General features: G+C 42.3%; 5 protein-coding genes across 6 annotated transcripts; 4 read left to right on the top strand and 1 right to left on the bottom strand.

Annotated features, from left to right (window-relative positions):
* Nucleotides 1–1,001: 1,001 nt before the first annotated feature.
* LOC143001675 (deoxyribonuclease-2-beta-like) lies at nucleotides 1,002–4,040 on the top strand. Its single transcript, XM_076151406.1, has 6 exons — nucleotides 1,002–1,225; nucleotides 1,372–1,546; nucleotides 1,759–1,837; nucleotides 2,447–2,608; nucleotides 3,105–3,302; nucleotides 3,515–4,040. The coding sequence occupies exons 1-6, from the start codon at nucleotides 1,104–1,106 to the stop codon at nucleotides 3,847–3,849; spliced, it is 1,071 nt and encodes a 356-aa protein (XP_076007521.1). The 5' UTR covers nucleotides 1,002–1,103; the 3' UTR covers nucleotides 3,850–4,040.
* Nucleotides 4,037–7,767, top strand: LOC143001677 (deoxyribonuclease-2-alpha-like). 2 transcript variants are annotated; one of them, XM_076151410.1, is made up of 8 exons: nucleotides 4,037–4,187; nucleotides 4,477–4,571; nucleotides 4,995–5,154; nucleotides 5,233–5,314; nucleotides 5,415–5,576; nucleotides 5,751–5,942; nucleotides 6,235–6,368; nucleotides 7,241–7,767. In XM_076151410.1, the coding sequence occupies exons 1-8, from the start codon at nucleotides 4,176–4,178 to the stop codon at nucleotides 7,352–7,354; spliced, it is 951 nt and encodes a 316-aa protein (XP_076007525.1). In that variant the 5' UTR covers nucleotides 4,037–4,175; the 3' UTR covers nucleotides 7,355–7,767. The 2 variants fall into 2 exon arrangements, with proteins under 2 accessions (XP_076007525.1, XP_076007524.1); XM_076151409.1 differs by lacking the exon at nucleotides 7,241–7,767 and having other exon boundaries at nucleotides 4,046–4,187; nucleotides 6,235–7,061.
* A 45-nt stretch (nucleotides 7,768–7,812) lies between these two features.
* LOC143001676 (deoxyribonuclease-2-alpha-like) lies at nucleotides 7,813–11,058 on the top strand. Its single transcript, XM_076151408.1, has 7 exons — nucleotides 7,813–7,914; nucleotides 8,198–8,292; nucleotides 8,701–8,860; nucleotides 8,939–9,026; nucleotides 9,127–9,288; nucleotides 9,461–9,652; nucleotides 10,454–11,058. The coding sequence occupies exons 1-7, from the start codon at nucleotides 7,903–7,905 to the stop codon at nucleotides 10,795–10,797; spliced, it is 1,053 nt and encodes a 350-aa protein (XP_076007523.1). The 5' UTR covers nucleotides 7,813–7,902; the 3' UTR covers nucleotides 10,798–11,058.
* Nucleotides 11,059–11,341: 283 nt separating this feature from the next.
* rpf1 (ribosome production factor 1 homolog) lies at nucleotides 11,342–14,438 on the top strand. Its single transcript, XM_076151411.1, has 9 exons — nucleotides 11,342–11,694; nucleotides 11,827–11,883; nucleotides 11,973–12,053; nucleotides 12,143–12,238; nucleotides 12,343–12,496; nucleotides 12,659–12,741; nucleotides 12,876–13,057; nucleotides 13,459–13,585; nucleotides 13,745–14,438. The coding sequence occupies exons 1-9, from the start codon at nucleotides 11,470–11,472 to the stop codon at nucleotides 13,784–13,786; spliced, it is 1,047 nt and encodes a 348-aa protein (XP_076007526.1). The 5' UTR covers nucleotides 11,342–11,469; the 3' UTR covers nucleotides 13,787–14,438.
* On the bottom strand, nucleotides 14,379–15,798 carry LOC143001679 (guanine nucleotide-binding protein G(I)/G(S)/G(O) subunit gamma-5). The gene is made up of 3 exons (XM_076151412.1): nucleotides 15,598–15,798; nucleotides 15,293–15,425; nucleotides 14,379–14,699 (listed from the first exon to the last, which is right to left on the bottom strand). Exons 1-2 carry the CDS (start codon nucleotides 15,676–15,678, stop codon nucleotides 15,300–15,302), a joined length of 207 nt encoding a protein of 68 aa, XP_076007527.1. The 5' UTR covers nucleotides 15,679–15,798; the 3' UTR covers nucleotides 14,379–14,699; nucleotides 15,293–15,299.
* Between the last annotated feature and the right edge of the window lie 32 nt (nucleotides 15,799–15,830).

Below are 15,830 nucleotides of genomic sequence, written 5' to 3'. Positions count from 1 at the left end.
CATGCATTTTTTAAAAATCTCAAAATAGTTTCTTCACAGAGCTCATGACTCATGGCGTTGACTGATCTTGTCATGTTGCTGCATTCATACAAAGTCAGACATGGGGCTGGTGAGTCCCTGCACAGTGATTCATCAAAAGTATGTTGTAGTGCAAGACAAGTGTGTTCTGAATGTTTCATTGAAAACAACTGAAACCAGTGGAGTGAGTTTTCCCCCCGTGGATCTATTTGGCTTCTATCAGTGCAGAGGTTGTGCTGTTGATCCGGTTCATGTCCATATGTAAAGTTGCGTTGTGAGGACTGACAGAGGAGGAAGAAAAAGTGAATCTTGCCAATGCGCTTCAAGCAATTCATGCCCCGTATGGAAAAGAATGGGGGAGGTGAAGGTGCACTGATGTCAGTGACAAATTAAGTCTGCTCAGTTAGACAATGCCAGAAAGAAGATGCAGGAAGAGATGGTTGTATCGAGTGTGAACGACAGCACGCTAAGGTCAAAGGTCAATCTGTGGAGCCACTTTCAATTGATTGGCATGAAGCTGAAGCAGTTTATGATTCAAAGAGAGGCCAGTGGACTGATTCTAATGTCTGTTGCAGCTGTGAGTAGGAATATTGAGAAATGTTTACCAAAATAAGATTCACTGGAGTTTCAACCCTAGGACATTACAGGGAGGTGTTAGGGTTAACCCACAGCCATGCTGGTATCTTGGAAAAAGTGACTTTACCCACTATTTGCATTGGTTTTAGAAAATAAACCTTATTTAGGAATAATCCCATTTGGTTATTAAACTAGATTTAGGTGATGAAGGGGGAAAGACATAAATACTGTTACATAATTTCAATAGAAACATACATTGTAGGTGTTTCTTAAAATGAAGCCGCATGTTACACATCTTTACATCTAATAGGTATGTAGTGTGGGATTAGTTTTGTGACATTGTGGTGAGATAGTTCCTGGTTCAATGTTCTCTGATCTCCTGTCATGTGATCATACCTTGTGACTTCCTGTTTTGCATCCCCAGCCTGCTGTGTTCCGTGCACTTTAATGTTCCACACTGATGAACAGCCTGGTTTCCCTTTTTTTCAGTCCGTCTCTGTTCAGTTCAGATGAGAGGCGACTTCCAGATGGCTGTGCGTTCCAGTTTACAGTTTGTAGGCCTGTTTCTGTATTTCACAGTGAGCCCCGCTGAAATTTCCTGTCGAAATGAAGCCGGAGAACCTGTGGATTGGTGAGTTTAGAACTTTTCAATGTACTTCAACTAGTTTCCTACTCTTTTACACTGAAGCATGAAATAGATTCGAAAATCTATCCGTGTTCTTTCAAGCAAATCTTCAACACAATGTAGGTCTACTTTTCTCTCACCCGTCACTGCAGGTTTATTATTTACAAGCTGCCTAAGTATAAGATCGGGGAGGTGGGCAGTGGGTTGGAGTACATGTACCTGGACTCCACAGTGGGCAGCTGGCAGATGAGTAAATTCTTGGTGAATAGCAGCCAAGGGGCCATAGGCAGCACGCTCAGCCAGCTCTACATGGGCCACACGTACCAGGTGAGCCACAGGTTGGGCCACACATGTACATGTACATTACAACATACTGTATACAATGTCACCTTTAAAAAACACAATATACATCCTCATTAACATTCCATTATTTTATGCCGACTACGCAATTGTAGAAATAGATAATGTAAGCATAACTGTGTGTTTATAACTCAATGATGCAGGGTACCGTCTTCATATAAAACACATATTTCCTTCAGTCTAACAGCTCCGTCTATGTACTATACAATGATGCACCACCGGACGTTGATTACATCAAAGGATACGGACACACTAAAGGTACTGTTTGGTAAAAAATCACTTTCTGTTTTTACTGGATTTGATGAGCTCTGCTTTCATAACATCGTGCAAAGACGTGCAGCGTGCAGCATGCAACGGGGACGTGTTACCTCTTGTATATGTGTGTGTGTGTGTGTGTGTGTGTGTGTGTGTGGCATATGGCATATGGCATATCTTAATCCTTCAAGCACTTTCACTGTGCCAGGTGAAGCCCTCCAGTTCATGTGTAAATATGGATATACAGCATGTTTTCTTTTTAATTTCCACTCATTTAGGACCTGAGGAATTCACTTTAGATTTCAGTTCGCGTTCCCATTTTTGAAATCCAAAGCAACCTGATTATATCTGGTGTCTTTATGTGAATTGTATTTTTAAGGGCTTCGTGCTGAGTAGCTTAGTTTTTATGTGATGATTTTGCACAACAGAGCAGATCAATGCAATTGCGATGTTAGAGGGGAGGAAACGGGGCAAAGGTCACCCCTGTGATAAGTGCTATTGACTCAGGATCACTGCCCTGATATGACTTTGATGGGAGGTTTGAAGAGGGCATGTTTAAATGTTGTGTGATTGTTTTGTACATGTAATATGTTGTTGGTGTCCATTCTGCAGGGGTGCTGCTCTTTGACCACTCTCAAGGCTTGTGGCTGTCCCACAGTGTCCCACATTTCCCATCATTCCCTGAGAGGGGTTACCTTTACCCATCCTCTGGCAAAGTCAATGGCCAGACTGCTCTGTGTGTGACTTATCAGTATGAACAGTTCCCCCTCATAGGTGAGTGACGGTCATGAAGCAACAGGTTTGAACTGTAACTCCGTGTGACCTCCACTTACAAAATTCCATGTTGGCTGAAAAACATTTACTGAGTACGATGCACACGATTGGACAAACTAGATAAATAAATATTAGTTAGTCAACAGTTTTCCCATTTTGCTATCAATGATTTTTAGCTTTAAAATTGTGCGGTTTTGACCCTGCTTACGTGATTTGGCTCCCTCAGACTTTCACCTTGGCCAACTGATGAAATACAGACTTGTTTTGCCTCAGACTCAGCTGGTGTGATCACGAGCCAAAGTTGAAATGGCTCATTCTTCCAATATTGCTGTATCTCATGAACTAAAGTGATCACGGCATTGTCACTAATCTGTCAAATGTCATCATTTATAGACGGAGTCATACTGCAATTGGATAACTTCTCGTTGCCTTGGCTGAGGCATGCACTCCCTTCTAGTGTAACGTGCGTTTCTCTCTCTGCTCTCTTTCCTCGCAGCACAGCACATGGCGTACCTCTTCCCACGCTTCTATAACTGTTCCGTTCCTCCTGCATTTGTGGCCAACTTGTCCCCTTTGGCACAGTTGTGCGAGGGATCCAAACCAAAGCTGGGCGCTGATAGGAACATAGAGCACCTTTTGTCAGCCCAAGGGGAAAAGTTTGTCGGTTTTGCAAAATCAGAACACTTTGTGGATGGTAAGGTCGTGTCTGAACTTGCCGCATATTCAAACTGGTTAAGCTTCCGTCTCCTTTCTTATTCAACCTAACCCCATTAACAGTTTCAAGCATAAACCGGGCAATTTCCCATTTGCTGGAGAAGGATTACTTGTTTGCCTAAAATGCTGTTAAACAGAAAGTAGACTTACACAAATTGCACTACACTCCTCTATTCTCTGGCCTGTATTCAGACATCTACACAGGCTGGGTGGCTCAGGTCCTGGATGCAGACCTGCTGGTGGAGTCGTGGCAGACTCCAAATTACGAGATGCCCTCCAACTGCTCCCTGCCCCGACACACCATGAACATCAAGAGGGTTCACCTTCCCGGCTCTGTAGCGTTCCAGTCCCACTACGACCACTCAAAGTGGTGCGTCTCCTTGGCTTACAAAGACCAGGTGACATGTCTGGGAGACCTGAACAGGGAGAGGACCCAGGTGTGGCGCGGTGGGGGGCTGGTCTGCTCCTTCAACCCTTTAATTTACACAGCTTTCCGACAGGTGGTGGACTGGTACATCGGCTGCTAGATTAAAGAGAGAAAACAGAAGATTTGGACTGGATGATTCTCACTGGATGTCAAATATAAACATTTATGCCAACATGTAATGACTGAAATCAAGTTAGTAGATGCTGAATTGTGCATTATAGCCCATAGGAAGGTTTTTTTCAGTGTTCTGATTTCCATCTGATCCTGAATAAAGTGACGTTCCCCAGTTGGCATTTGGCGTCTCAGAATTTGAAGACTTTGAATGAACAATGAGGAAGCAGATGAAAAAATGTGGGCGTGATGAAGTACATGGGTAAGTTTCATTGAACTGTCAAGTCATAAATGAAAGAGAGTCAACAGTGAGAGATGATGAAATACGTAAGTAAATTATTTTATGTATCATATAATAGATTATATGATACTATGCTTGATTTTTTTCTGATATTGTTGAGACCTTAAATGCCTTTGTCAAGCTATTTCAGGATATTGTGTGTAATGATACATATACAACCAAAACATGCTGAAATGCTGCTCAGTGGAACAGATAATTATGTTTGACAACTTGAAGATAGGTCTCAGATTAGATAAATCACGTATAAAACTCCTAATGAACATAAAGTCCAGAAATGGTTTAATGGTGGACTTGGTTTAATTCTGTTTGTTTCAGAGTCTAATCCTGAGACTCCTTTTGAGTGTTGGAATCCTTCGTGGCTGTGACTCTGATGTGAAATGTAAAAATGAAGAGGGGATGGATGTGGACTGGTTGGTAGAGATTTTGAGTTTGTTTTTATTACTCTTTTACTTGTAATTCACGCTCAGCTCAATATACTGTTGCAACCGGCTGCCATTGTTGCGCAATCCGTTGTCTCCCAGGTAGACGGTGCCGGGGATTATGGGACTTAATTGCGTGTTGTTCATTCTAAATTATTCCCTTTATGTGTACACAGTGTTCGGGATGTTCTTGGCGAGTGTGTTCTATGTTTATTGATATATTTGGGCATGTTCATTTGTTTAACTGTGACTATCCTATAACTGTCATTTACTATGACTGGAGAGTGTGACAGTTTAAGATTGTGTGTAAGATCCTGTTTAACTTAGGCAACTCCATCATTCTCTCGACTGCCAATTATACTAGAATAATGTAAATGATTCAGTGACTACATCATCCATTTTTCTCCTCATCAGGTATATTTTATACAAGTTACCCGAGGAAATTGATGGTTTGAAGTATATATACCTTGATGATAGCACCGAAGGATGGACAAATGGCACAAAGGAAATCAATGATGCATCTGGTGTCCTGGCAAACACACTGGAGCCATTCTTTAACTATAAGACCAGAATGGTAATGTCATAGTAAATGTGTGTCACTCCTGTATTTAACCTATACACTAATTCTTGATTTCCTGTTGTGTTGTTGTAGACTGAGGGCTTTGGATTCATGCTGTACAGTGATCAGCCACCACTAGATAAAACAGCTCCTTCATCATTTGGCCACAGCAAAGGTTGCTGCAGCAATGCTTTACTATATTACATGCAAGTCAAAAGTATCACACTGGAACAAAGAGGCATTTCCGTTGATTTATATTGTGTCACTTCTTAAAGGTGTTATAATGCTGGACAAACAAACTGGAGTTTGGCTGTCACACAGCACACCAAGATTTCCAGAGGGGACCGAGAGAAATAACTTCTGGCCGATAAGTGGAAATGTCAACGCTCAGACATTTATCTGTGTAACTTACTCCTATGAAAAATTCAAAGACATAGGTATGTAAATGTGATTTAGACAGCCTGCTTGTAAATGGACTGTATTTAAATATATAGTGTATACATATACATATGTATATGCTTGTATTGGCTGCATTGACAGCAAATGGATCTACCATTGTCATTTAGCAAAAGCAATAATGATTCAATAAAAAAAACTTTCTGACTTTGCAGGATTGCAGCTCCAGTACATTCATGTTTACTCGTATGACCATCACATACCCAACACCTTCCCCATGAACCTGCAATGTGTCGCACAGAGAAGCTGTTACCCAAAGGTTCAACCCTGGTACAGAGTGCAGGACCTGGTGTCACAGGGAGGACAAAGTTTGAAAAGCTTTGCCAAATACAAACGTTTTGGGGATGGTAAGTATTAATCATATACTTAAGTAGTAAAATGCACTAAATATCAGAGAAGACAGCAAAATGAATAACCTGAACAATGACGTATTGAAAGCCTGGTTACTAGCAGTTCTGAATTAAATTCTGTGTTTATTAACCTTATGGTTGCATTCAAAGCCCAAAGCTCATGGGAATTTGAGTTATTACAGTCGTCAAACACTTTTTACATATTTTGTAACTATACACAGCGTACCTTTCTGTTGAATGATGCTTGTTTATGATTAACTTTATGTTCTGCTTTGTTTACTTTTGTTAGATCTTTACTCTGGCCTTATTGTATACCATCTGAATCAGACACTGTATGTGAAGAGCTGGGGAAAGATGAAGCGCCCCCTGCCGTCCAACTGCAGCATCCCCAACACTGATCACAATGTGTACGATGTGTATAAAGTAAGATTGCTGAACATGGAGTTCTTGAGTTACAGAGTGGATAACTCTAAATGGTGCTGGGCCGAGTCTCTCTGGCTTTGCATCGCTGATATGAATAGAGAAGTGAGCCAGATGGGCAGAGGTGGTGGTGCTATATGTTTGTCTACTGCTAAAGTTCAGAAGGCTTTGTTTACAAAAGTAACTTGTGAACCATGTCGAGATGAACTTTAAAGGTGCACGATTGGATGCAGTTCAGAAAAGGATTTGATATCTAACAACAATATTGAAGTTTCTTGTGTTCACTATTACTTTTAAAGGTTTGTTTACATGTACAATGTTTTTAACATGTCTGCATCTTGAATTACAATCACTTAGACATAAACTTAACATCCAATTCTAATGTTTAATTTATAAATCAGACATTTTTATGTTTCTCATCGTGTTTAAAATTATGACTGATCAAGCATAGAGATATTGAGATTATGAAATTGTTGTGAGAAAGCTATTTTTTTTTTTTTTCCAAAACAGCAATGAATAAATTTAATTACTCCTATGACTTTGACTATAATAACACATCACAATGAATGCTGTTTTCTGTATTTGGTATGTTTTAGATGAAAGTGATCTGTAAGTATATTTAGAAATATGTTTGACTCCGTCAATTTTACCTATTTGTGTGAACTTGGATGTGAAGTAAAAAGAAAAATAAGTTTCGTTTCGTTTTTGTTTTGATGGATTATTCCCTCCTTCCCCTCCTGATCACTGGGTGTCGCATAAACCGGGCAATTTCCCATTTGCTGGAGAAGGATTTCTTGTTTGCCTAAAATGCTGTTAAACAGAAAGTAGACTTACACAAATTGCACTACACTCCTCTCTTCTCTGGCCTGTATCAGACATCTACACAGGCTGGGTGGCTCAGGTCCTGGATGCAGACCTGCTGGTGGAGTCGTGGCAGACTCCAAATTACGAGATGCCCTCCAACTGCTCCCTGCCCCGACACACCATGAACATCAAGAGGGTTCACCTTCCCGGCTCCGTAGCGTTCCAGTCCCACTACGACCACTCAAAGTGGTGCGTCTCCTTGGCTTACAAAGACCAGGTGACATGTCTGGGAGACCTGAACAGGGAGAGGACCCAGGTGTGGCGCGGTGGGGGGCTGGTCTGCTCCTTCAACCCTTTAATTTACACAGCTTTCCGACAGGTGGTGGACTGGTACATCGGCTGCTAGATTAAAGAGAGAAAACAGAAGATTTGGACTGGATGATTCTCACTGGATGTCAAATATAAACATTTATGCCAACATGTAATGACTGAAATCAAGTTAGTAGATGCTGAATTGTGCATTATAGCCCATAGGAATCGTTTTTTTCAGTGTTCTGATTTCCATCTGATCCTGAATAAAGTGACGTTCCCCAGTTGGCATTTGGCATCTCAGAATTTGAACACTTTGAATGAACAATGAGGAAGCAGATGAAAAAATGTGGGCGTGATGAAGTACATGGGTAAGTTTCATTTTACCGTCAAGTCATAAATGAAAGTGAGTCAACAGTGAGAGATGGAGAAATACGTAAGTAAATTATTTTATGTATCATATAATAGATTATATGATACAATGCTTGATTTTTTTCTGATATTGTTGAGACCTTAAATGCCTTTGTCAAGCTATTTCAGGATATTGTGTGTAATGATACATATACAACCAAAACATGCTGAAATGCTGCTCAGTGGAACAGATAATTATGTTGAAGATAGGTCTCAGATTAAATAAGTCACATAATATAAAACTTTGAATGAACATAAAGTCCAGAAATGGTTTAATGGTGGACTTGGTTTAATTCTGTTTGTTTCAGAGTCTAATCCTGAGACTCCTCTTGAGTGTTGGAATCCTTCGCGGCTGTGACTCTGATGTGAAATGTAAAAATGAAGAGGGGATGGATGTGGACTGGTTGGTAGAGATTTTGAGTTTGTTTGTATTACTCTTTTACTTGTAATTCACGCTCAGCTCAATATACTGTTGCAACCGGCTGCCATTGTTGCGCAATCCGTTGTCTCCCAGATAGACGGTGCCAGGGGACTTAATTGCGTGTTGTTCATTCTAAATTATTCCCTTTATGTGTACACATTGTTCGGGATGTTCTTGGCGAGTGTGTTCTATGTTTATTGATATATTTGGGCATGTTCATCTGTTTAACTGTGACTATCCTATAACTGTCATTTACTATGACTGGAGAGTGTGACAGTTTAAGATTGTGTGTAAGATCCTGTTTAACTTAGGCAACTCCATCATTCTCTCGACTGCCAATTATACTAGAATAATGTCAATGACTGACTCATCCATTTTTCTCCTCATCAGGTATATTTTATACAAGTTACCCGAGCAAATTGATGGTTTGAAGTATCTATACCTTGATAATAGCACCGAAGGATGGACAACTGGCACAAAGGAAATCAATGATGCATCTGGTGTCCTGGCAAACACACTGGAGCCATTCTTTAACTATAAGATCAGAATGGTAATGTCATAGTAAATGTGTGTCACTCCTGTGTTTAACCTATACACTAATTCTTGATTTCCTGTTGTGTTGTTGTAGACTGAGGGCTTTGGATTCATGCTGTACAGTGATCAGCCGCCACCACCACGATATAAAACGGCTCCTTCATCATTTGGCCACAGCAAAGGTTGCTGCAGCAATGCTTTACTATATTACATGCAAGTCAAAAGTATCACAATGGAACAAAGAGGCATTTCCGTTGATTTATATTGTGTCACTTCTTAAAGGTGTTATAATGCTGGACAAACAAACTGGAGTTTGGCTGTCACACAGCACACCAAGATTTCCAGAGGGGACCAAGAGAAATAACTTCTGGCCGATAAGTGGAAATGTCAACGCTCAGACATTTATCTGTGTAACTTACTCCTATGAAAAATTCAAAGACATAGGTATGTAAATGTGATTTAGACAGCCTGCTTGTAAATGGACTGTATTTAAATATATAGTGTATACATATACATATGTATATGCTTGTATTGGCTGCATTGGCAGCAAATGGATCTACCAGTCATTTAGCAAAAGCAATAATGATTCAATAAAAAAAACTTTCTGACTTTGCAGGATTGCAGCTCAAGTACATTCATGTTTACTCGTATGACCATCACATACCCAACACCTTCCCCATGAACCTGCAATGTGTCGCACAGAGAAGCTGTTACCCAAAGATTCAACCCTGGTACCAAGTGCAGGACCTGGTGTCACAGGGAGGACAAAGTTTCAAAAGCTTTGCCAAATACAAACGTTTTGGGGATGGTAAGAAATACTTGTATACATAAGTAGTAAAATGTACTTAATCTCAGTGAAGACAGTAAAATGTATAACCTGAATAATGATATATTGAAAGCCTGGTTACTAGCAGTTCTGCATTAAATTCAGTGTTTATTAACCCATGGTTGCTTTCAAATCTCATGAGAATTTGAGTTATTACAGTAAACTGTAACAGGTGGTGTATGGACCCAATTGCAGTACAAAGGACTCAGAATCACTGGTACAGTTCAACGGTTTACTGACACTCCGGCAGACAGGCAGACAGCACAGAAACACAGTGACAGGCGACGATCGGTCGAACGGGCAGGCAGGCAGTCGATCCAGCAAAGGTACCAGGAAGGAGCAGGCAGGCGGGTAGTCAGGAACAGGCGGGCGGTCAGGATACCTGGTAATTCAGGAGGCAGACAAAGCAGAGGAATCGGGGACAGGCAAGGTCGGTACCGGAAAAGACAGGCAGGAGTATGCTGGCAGGTCTCGCATGGCAAAGAACAATCTGGCAAAGGAGTGAGTGTGGAGCTGGTGAATATATGTGCTGGGCTGATTGCATGTGATGAGAAGCAGCTGTGTGCACAGGTGAGTAGAGAAGACTGGCGAGGTGGGTGTGCCTGGCAGGCTGAGTGGGGCGGAGGCAGGATCAGTGGAAAAACACTGAGAGCTGGATGACTGAACTGTGACATAAACGTCAAACACTTTTTAGATATTTTGTAACTATACACAGCGTACCTTTCTGTTGAATGATGCTTGTTTATGATTAACTTTATGTTCTGCTTTGTTTACTTTTGTTAGATCTTTACTCTGGCCTTATGGTATACCATCTGAATCAGACACTGTATGTGAGGAGCTGGGGAAAGATGAAGCGCCCCCTGCTGTCCAACTGCAGCATCCCCAACACTGATCACAATGTGTACGATGTGGATGAAATAGAATTGCTGAACTTGGAGTCCTTCAGTGACACTGTGGATCACTCTAAATGGTGCTGTGCCGAGTCTCTCTGGGTTTGCATCGCTGATATGAATAGAGAAGTGAGCCAGATGGGCAGAGGTGGTGGTGCTATATGTTTGTCTGAAGCTAAAGTTCAGAAGGCTTTCTTTACAGCAGCAAGACACAGATCATGTCGAGATGAACTATAAAGGTGCAAGATTGGATGCAGTTGGGGAAATGATTCGATATCTAACAACAATATTGAAGTTTCTTGTGTTCTCTATTACTTTTAAAGGTTTGTTTACATGTATAATGTTTTTAACCTGTCTGTATCTTGATTACAATCACTTACACATATACTTAACATCCAATTCTAATGTTTTATATATAAATCAGACATTTGTATGTGCCTCGCCATGTTTAAAATTATGACTGATCAAGCATAGAGATATTGAGATCATGAAATTGTTGTGAGAAAGCAAATATTGTATTTATTTTTTCCAAAACAGCAATGAATACATTTGATGAATATATTTAATAACTCCTATGACCTTGACTATTATTACAACATGACAATGAATGCTGTTTTCTGTATTTGGTATGTTTCAGATGAAAGTGATCTGTAAGTATATTAAGAAATATTTTTGACTCCGTGAATTTTACCTATTTGTGTGAACTTGGATGTGAAGTAAAAAGAAAAATAAGTTTCGTTTCTGTTTTTGTTTTTGTTTTGATGGATTATTCCCTCCTTCCCCTCCTGGTCACTAGGTGTCGCTAACCAAAACACGGCGCCTCTCTGTTCCTCCCTGCAGCAGGAAGGAAGAGGAAGACACGGAGAGGCTGCACACGTGAAACACAAGTCAAAACAGAGCTGACACAAGATGGCTCGAGAGGGGAACCACGGAGATTCTGACAAAGGTAAGAAAAAGAAGATTAAAAATCCAAAAAAGAGTGTGGTTAAAGAAGAAAATGGTGAGAAAGCGGAAAAAATGGAGAGCGGGGATCCGGCGGAGGCTGCTTTTCCTCCAACATTCAGCTCGTCCGAAATCAAGAACAAACAGCGCCGACACCTCATGTTCATGAAGTTCAAGCAGGAGAAGCGGAAGGTAAACACGCCGAAACACACGGCAGCTGCTTTCTAAACAACGTTTGCTGCCCGTTTCCCCTCAAAACTCCCTCGTCTGAAATGTCGCTTCGTCTGACCAGCCGCCTCGCGCTTTGTTAAATTTTTCCCCCAGCAAAAACTGCAGCTGAAGAAGAAGAAGAAAAAGGAGCGGGAAGCTTTGGGCGACAAGGTGAGTTTTGCTACTTGTGTGTGAGAGAGAGAATGTGACGTTTCAAACCAGGTAACAGTCTTTGTAATGAACGACTCTCCTGAACGTAGGCACCACCCAAAGAGGTCCCCAAGACCATAGAGAACCAGAGGGTGTACGACGAGACCACCGTGGACCCAGAGGACGAGGAGGTAAAGGCTCAGTCGCTCTCTCCGCACGCTTTCTCCTTCTATCCATGTCCAGCCTGTGTCCATTCATAAGGCGTCTGTCCGATATGCAGGTCGCTTTCGACGAGGGGACGGACGAATTCTCCGCCTACTTCAACGGGCTGACCAACCCCAAAGTGCTCATCACCACCTCAGACAGACCCAGAGGGGTGAGTGGCTCGTCCGGTCCCGCTTCACTTCCAGGACCATCCGCCACGCTTGAACCTGCCTCTGAGATGATGTTCACGTCTTGTGTTGTTTCCCCCCCCCGCAGAGGACGGTGAAGTTCTGTGAGCAGCTGGCCACCGTGATCCCAAACGCCCACGTGTACTACAGAAGAGGCTTGGCCCTGAAGAGAGTCATCCCTCAGTGTGTCTCCAGGGGCTTCACCTATCTCATGGTCATCAACGAGGATCGCAAAATGCCCAGTATCCTCTGAGGAACCTTGATGGTCCATAACACTTTGTCATCGATACTAACAATAGGTCACAGAAGGGGGATGTGTCTCCAAGAAGCCACTTTTTAAATTCACTTTACTCCTATCTTAGACGTTGTTTATAAGAACTCTCTTCCTTAACCACCTCACTCAGACGGTTTGGTTCTCTGTCACCTCCCCGATGGGCCAACTGCACATTTCAAAGTCAGCAGCGTTCGGATACGAAAGGAGATGAAGGTTAGTTTGTAGGAAATGAGCTGTAATTCAATTATAGTTAAAAGCAAGGATGAGCAGAGCGACCTCGCCGTCCTCATCAGAGGAGAACTCGCTGTGTCTTCGGCTAACTTCTTTCTTCCTGTTCCCTTATGCAGAGGCGAGGCAAGGACCCCACTGAGCACACCCCGGAGGTGATCCTTAACAACTTCAGCACGCGCCTGGGCCACAGCATCGGCCGACTCTTTGCCGCCCTCTTCCCGCAGGACCCTCAGTTTGTGGGCCGGCAGGTGGCCACCTTCCACAACCAGAGAGACTTTGTCTTCTTCAGATTTCACAGGTGAACGCCGTTGCCGCCACGCAAAAACCAGACGAGAACGCGATGTCGTGCTGGTTAACTCAAGATTACCTCCAATTCACTAAATGCACTGAAATGCATAGATGTGGTTTGTTTGTGTATGGCAAAAGCTTATAACGTACAAATATTACATAAACATACAGTATTTACTTAGTTGAGTGAAGGAATTGTGCGTTTTTGGTAATGTCTTAATTGTTTCATAGTGCAATTTACTTCCAATATGGAACAATTAAGATCTAGCAACTAATACTTAAGATCAAACCGACAGCTGGAATTGTAAAGAACCAGTATCTTTTGTTTTATAATTAATTCAGATGAAAACTAACCAAGACAACGCAGTCTGCAAGAATATGTTGAGCCTAAATTTTGAGTGGTGTCTGCAGGTACATTTTCAAGAACGAGAAGAAAGTGGGCATCCAGGAGCTCGGCCCGCGCTTCACCCTCAAACTTCGCTCTCTACAGAAAGGCACCTTTGACTCAAAGTTCGGAGAGTACGAGTGGGTGCTAAAGGTGAGTCTCCTCTGAGAATGTAGCAGAGGTCACATGAACTTTCTCTTCCCTAGCACATGGGCGTTTGTACTTACCTACAGCTGCATAGTCCACATCTGCTGACAAATTTGTGTCAATAACAACTCAAGGAAGCTAATTTGGGTGCTTTTGTCTTCCCAGCGCCATGAAATGGATGAGTGCAGAAGGAAGTTCCACCTTTAAGTCCTCGGCAGACGTCAGATCTCACACTCCCCATCTGTCGTCCACGATTCTACAGCAGTCGTCGGCTTCACTCTGGCAGACTTTGCTGTGGATGTTCCAGATTCTTCGTTGATGACCAGCGGCATCAGTTACTCCGGTCCTCTCATCCATTAGTCTTGACTGAGAACGCTGGATTTTATGAGTTCACATCCCCTTATATCCACATTGGGGCAGAAAATAAGCATTTGAAAGCGGACTGCAGTTGCTCACCCCTCCTCCCTTTTACGTGGCTGGGTTATTTATAAGAGTTTCAGATTCCATCCTATTAGATCATGTCCTCACACCGGCTGCATTTTATTGGATTCTAATAAAGTACGGCCCACAAACGCCAAACTCCATGCACAGATGTGAGCCAAAACACAGCAGAATACTTTACGGGTCAGTGTGAAAGACGTGGGATCAGTGAAAAGGAACCTGCTGACCGCTCTGACCAGTTCAGGAGTCCACCGCGTGCAGATATGCCCTTGTTGGTGCCGTCTGAGCACACGGAGAACGGAGCGGCACAGCAGCATCTTCTAGACGTGTATAAATGGCTCAAGGACACTCTCACAACTTTAAATGTACGTAATCTGTTTAATCTTGTGTACACGTCTTATTAAAATGTGGAAATACATTTATTCTCAAAGTCAGACATAAAAAAATGTACAATTCAGAAGGCACGTGTGAGTTAGTTACTGCTAAGCAGGCAGGCCAAGAACATTTCTGCTACATAAGCACCCAGACATGTTTCCTCATGAGAAGGTCAAAGTAAAAACAAAATTAAAAAGTTAAGTTAGCTGTTTGTCTCCAAATTCGTCAACACTCCTGAGTGGATTCCAGTCCATGATGGAGATCCTGCAGCCCAGTTCCACAAGACACCATAAAAGTCCAACATCTGCACAGACATATGACTGCATTAGTGATGAGAACTACAGTGTTTATCATAACTACAGTCACAATGTAGACATGCTAATACTCTCAGCTTCACATCGGATTATCGTGGAAATGTTGGTCTGATCCAAAATCTTAACACTTTGCTTTTAGATAACTTCGTGGCTGTAAAACATGCTGTAAAACATGTGACCTCATAACCTACTCATTGATAGATGACAGATTGCTTATATTTGGCCTTAATGCACCTCTTAATAAATAAATGTTGAAATAACACAATGGCAGTTTGAAGGTGTAAGAAAAACAAACATGATGCAACCCTAAAGCCCAGCAATAACATTTAAAAGTATTGTTTTGTTTGTTACTGTGTCAGACTGGTTCAATGTCCGACACATTTATGATGTGAGAAAGTAGTTGTAGCCAGTGAAGAAGCCAGAGAGCAAAGAAAATTGTTGATTGATTCTTGTCAGTATTTTTGACGCAGAACACTTTTTTCTCAGATGTTCTGGAAGTTGTGAGTGTAAATAAAGTTTTGTAAGCGGTGGCCCCCAGTCTGGGCCGCGTCGAGGTTCCGGGACAGTAAACACAGTGACTCACGCTGGGGCTATAGGAAGGAGCAGACCTTCTGCGGTCTGAACGGGTTGCTGCTGGACGACATGCCGATGAGCAGAGGGTCCTGCTGGGCGTTCTGGAGGCAGAACTGCTGCAGGTCCGCCGCGGCCTGGGACACCTGTGGCGACACAACCAAGGCTTAGTGCGGACCCCCCGGTTTAAAGTGCAGATATAAGTGCTTTACCGCACACTATAACAGGTTCCCGACGCCAAGGAAAATGAATAATTCATATTAAATGACGGAGGCTAACAAACAACACAACACACGCCCTCATAACGATCCCCGCTACCTTCACTCTGTTTATGCCCGCTTCGAGGCGGAGCTGCTGGACGACTTTCTTCATCGCTACGATGTTGGATGACCCAGACATTGTTGAAATGTTCCGACGCCGAAGCCTCAGGTAACAAAACAATAAAGTTTGGAGAAGAGTTTGCTGATGAAGCTCACTTCTTCTTCCTCAACGAAAGTTTCCGGTTTACTGAAAGGGCGTGTCATTGTGCTGCATTCACGTGACGTTCAGAA

Source organism: Genypterus blacodes, unplaced genomic scaffold (assembly GCF_046128005.1).
Source record: "Genypterus blacodes isolate CSIRO-AG114 ecotype Tasmania unplaced genomic scaffold, CSIRO-AGI_Gbla_v1 ptg000054l_1, whole genome shotgun sequence".
Taxonomy (NCBI): Eukaryota; Metazoa; Chordata; class Actinopteri; order Ophidiiformes; family Ophidiidae; genus Genypterus; species Genypterus blacodes.
The sequence above is the reverse complement of the archived record's forward strand: the minus strand, read 5'-3'. Positions and strand labels throughout refer to the sequence as shown.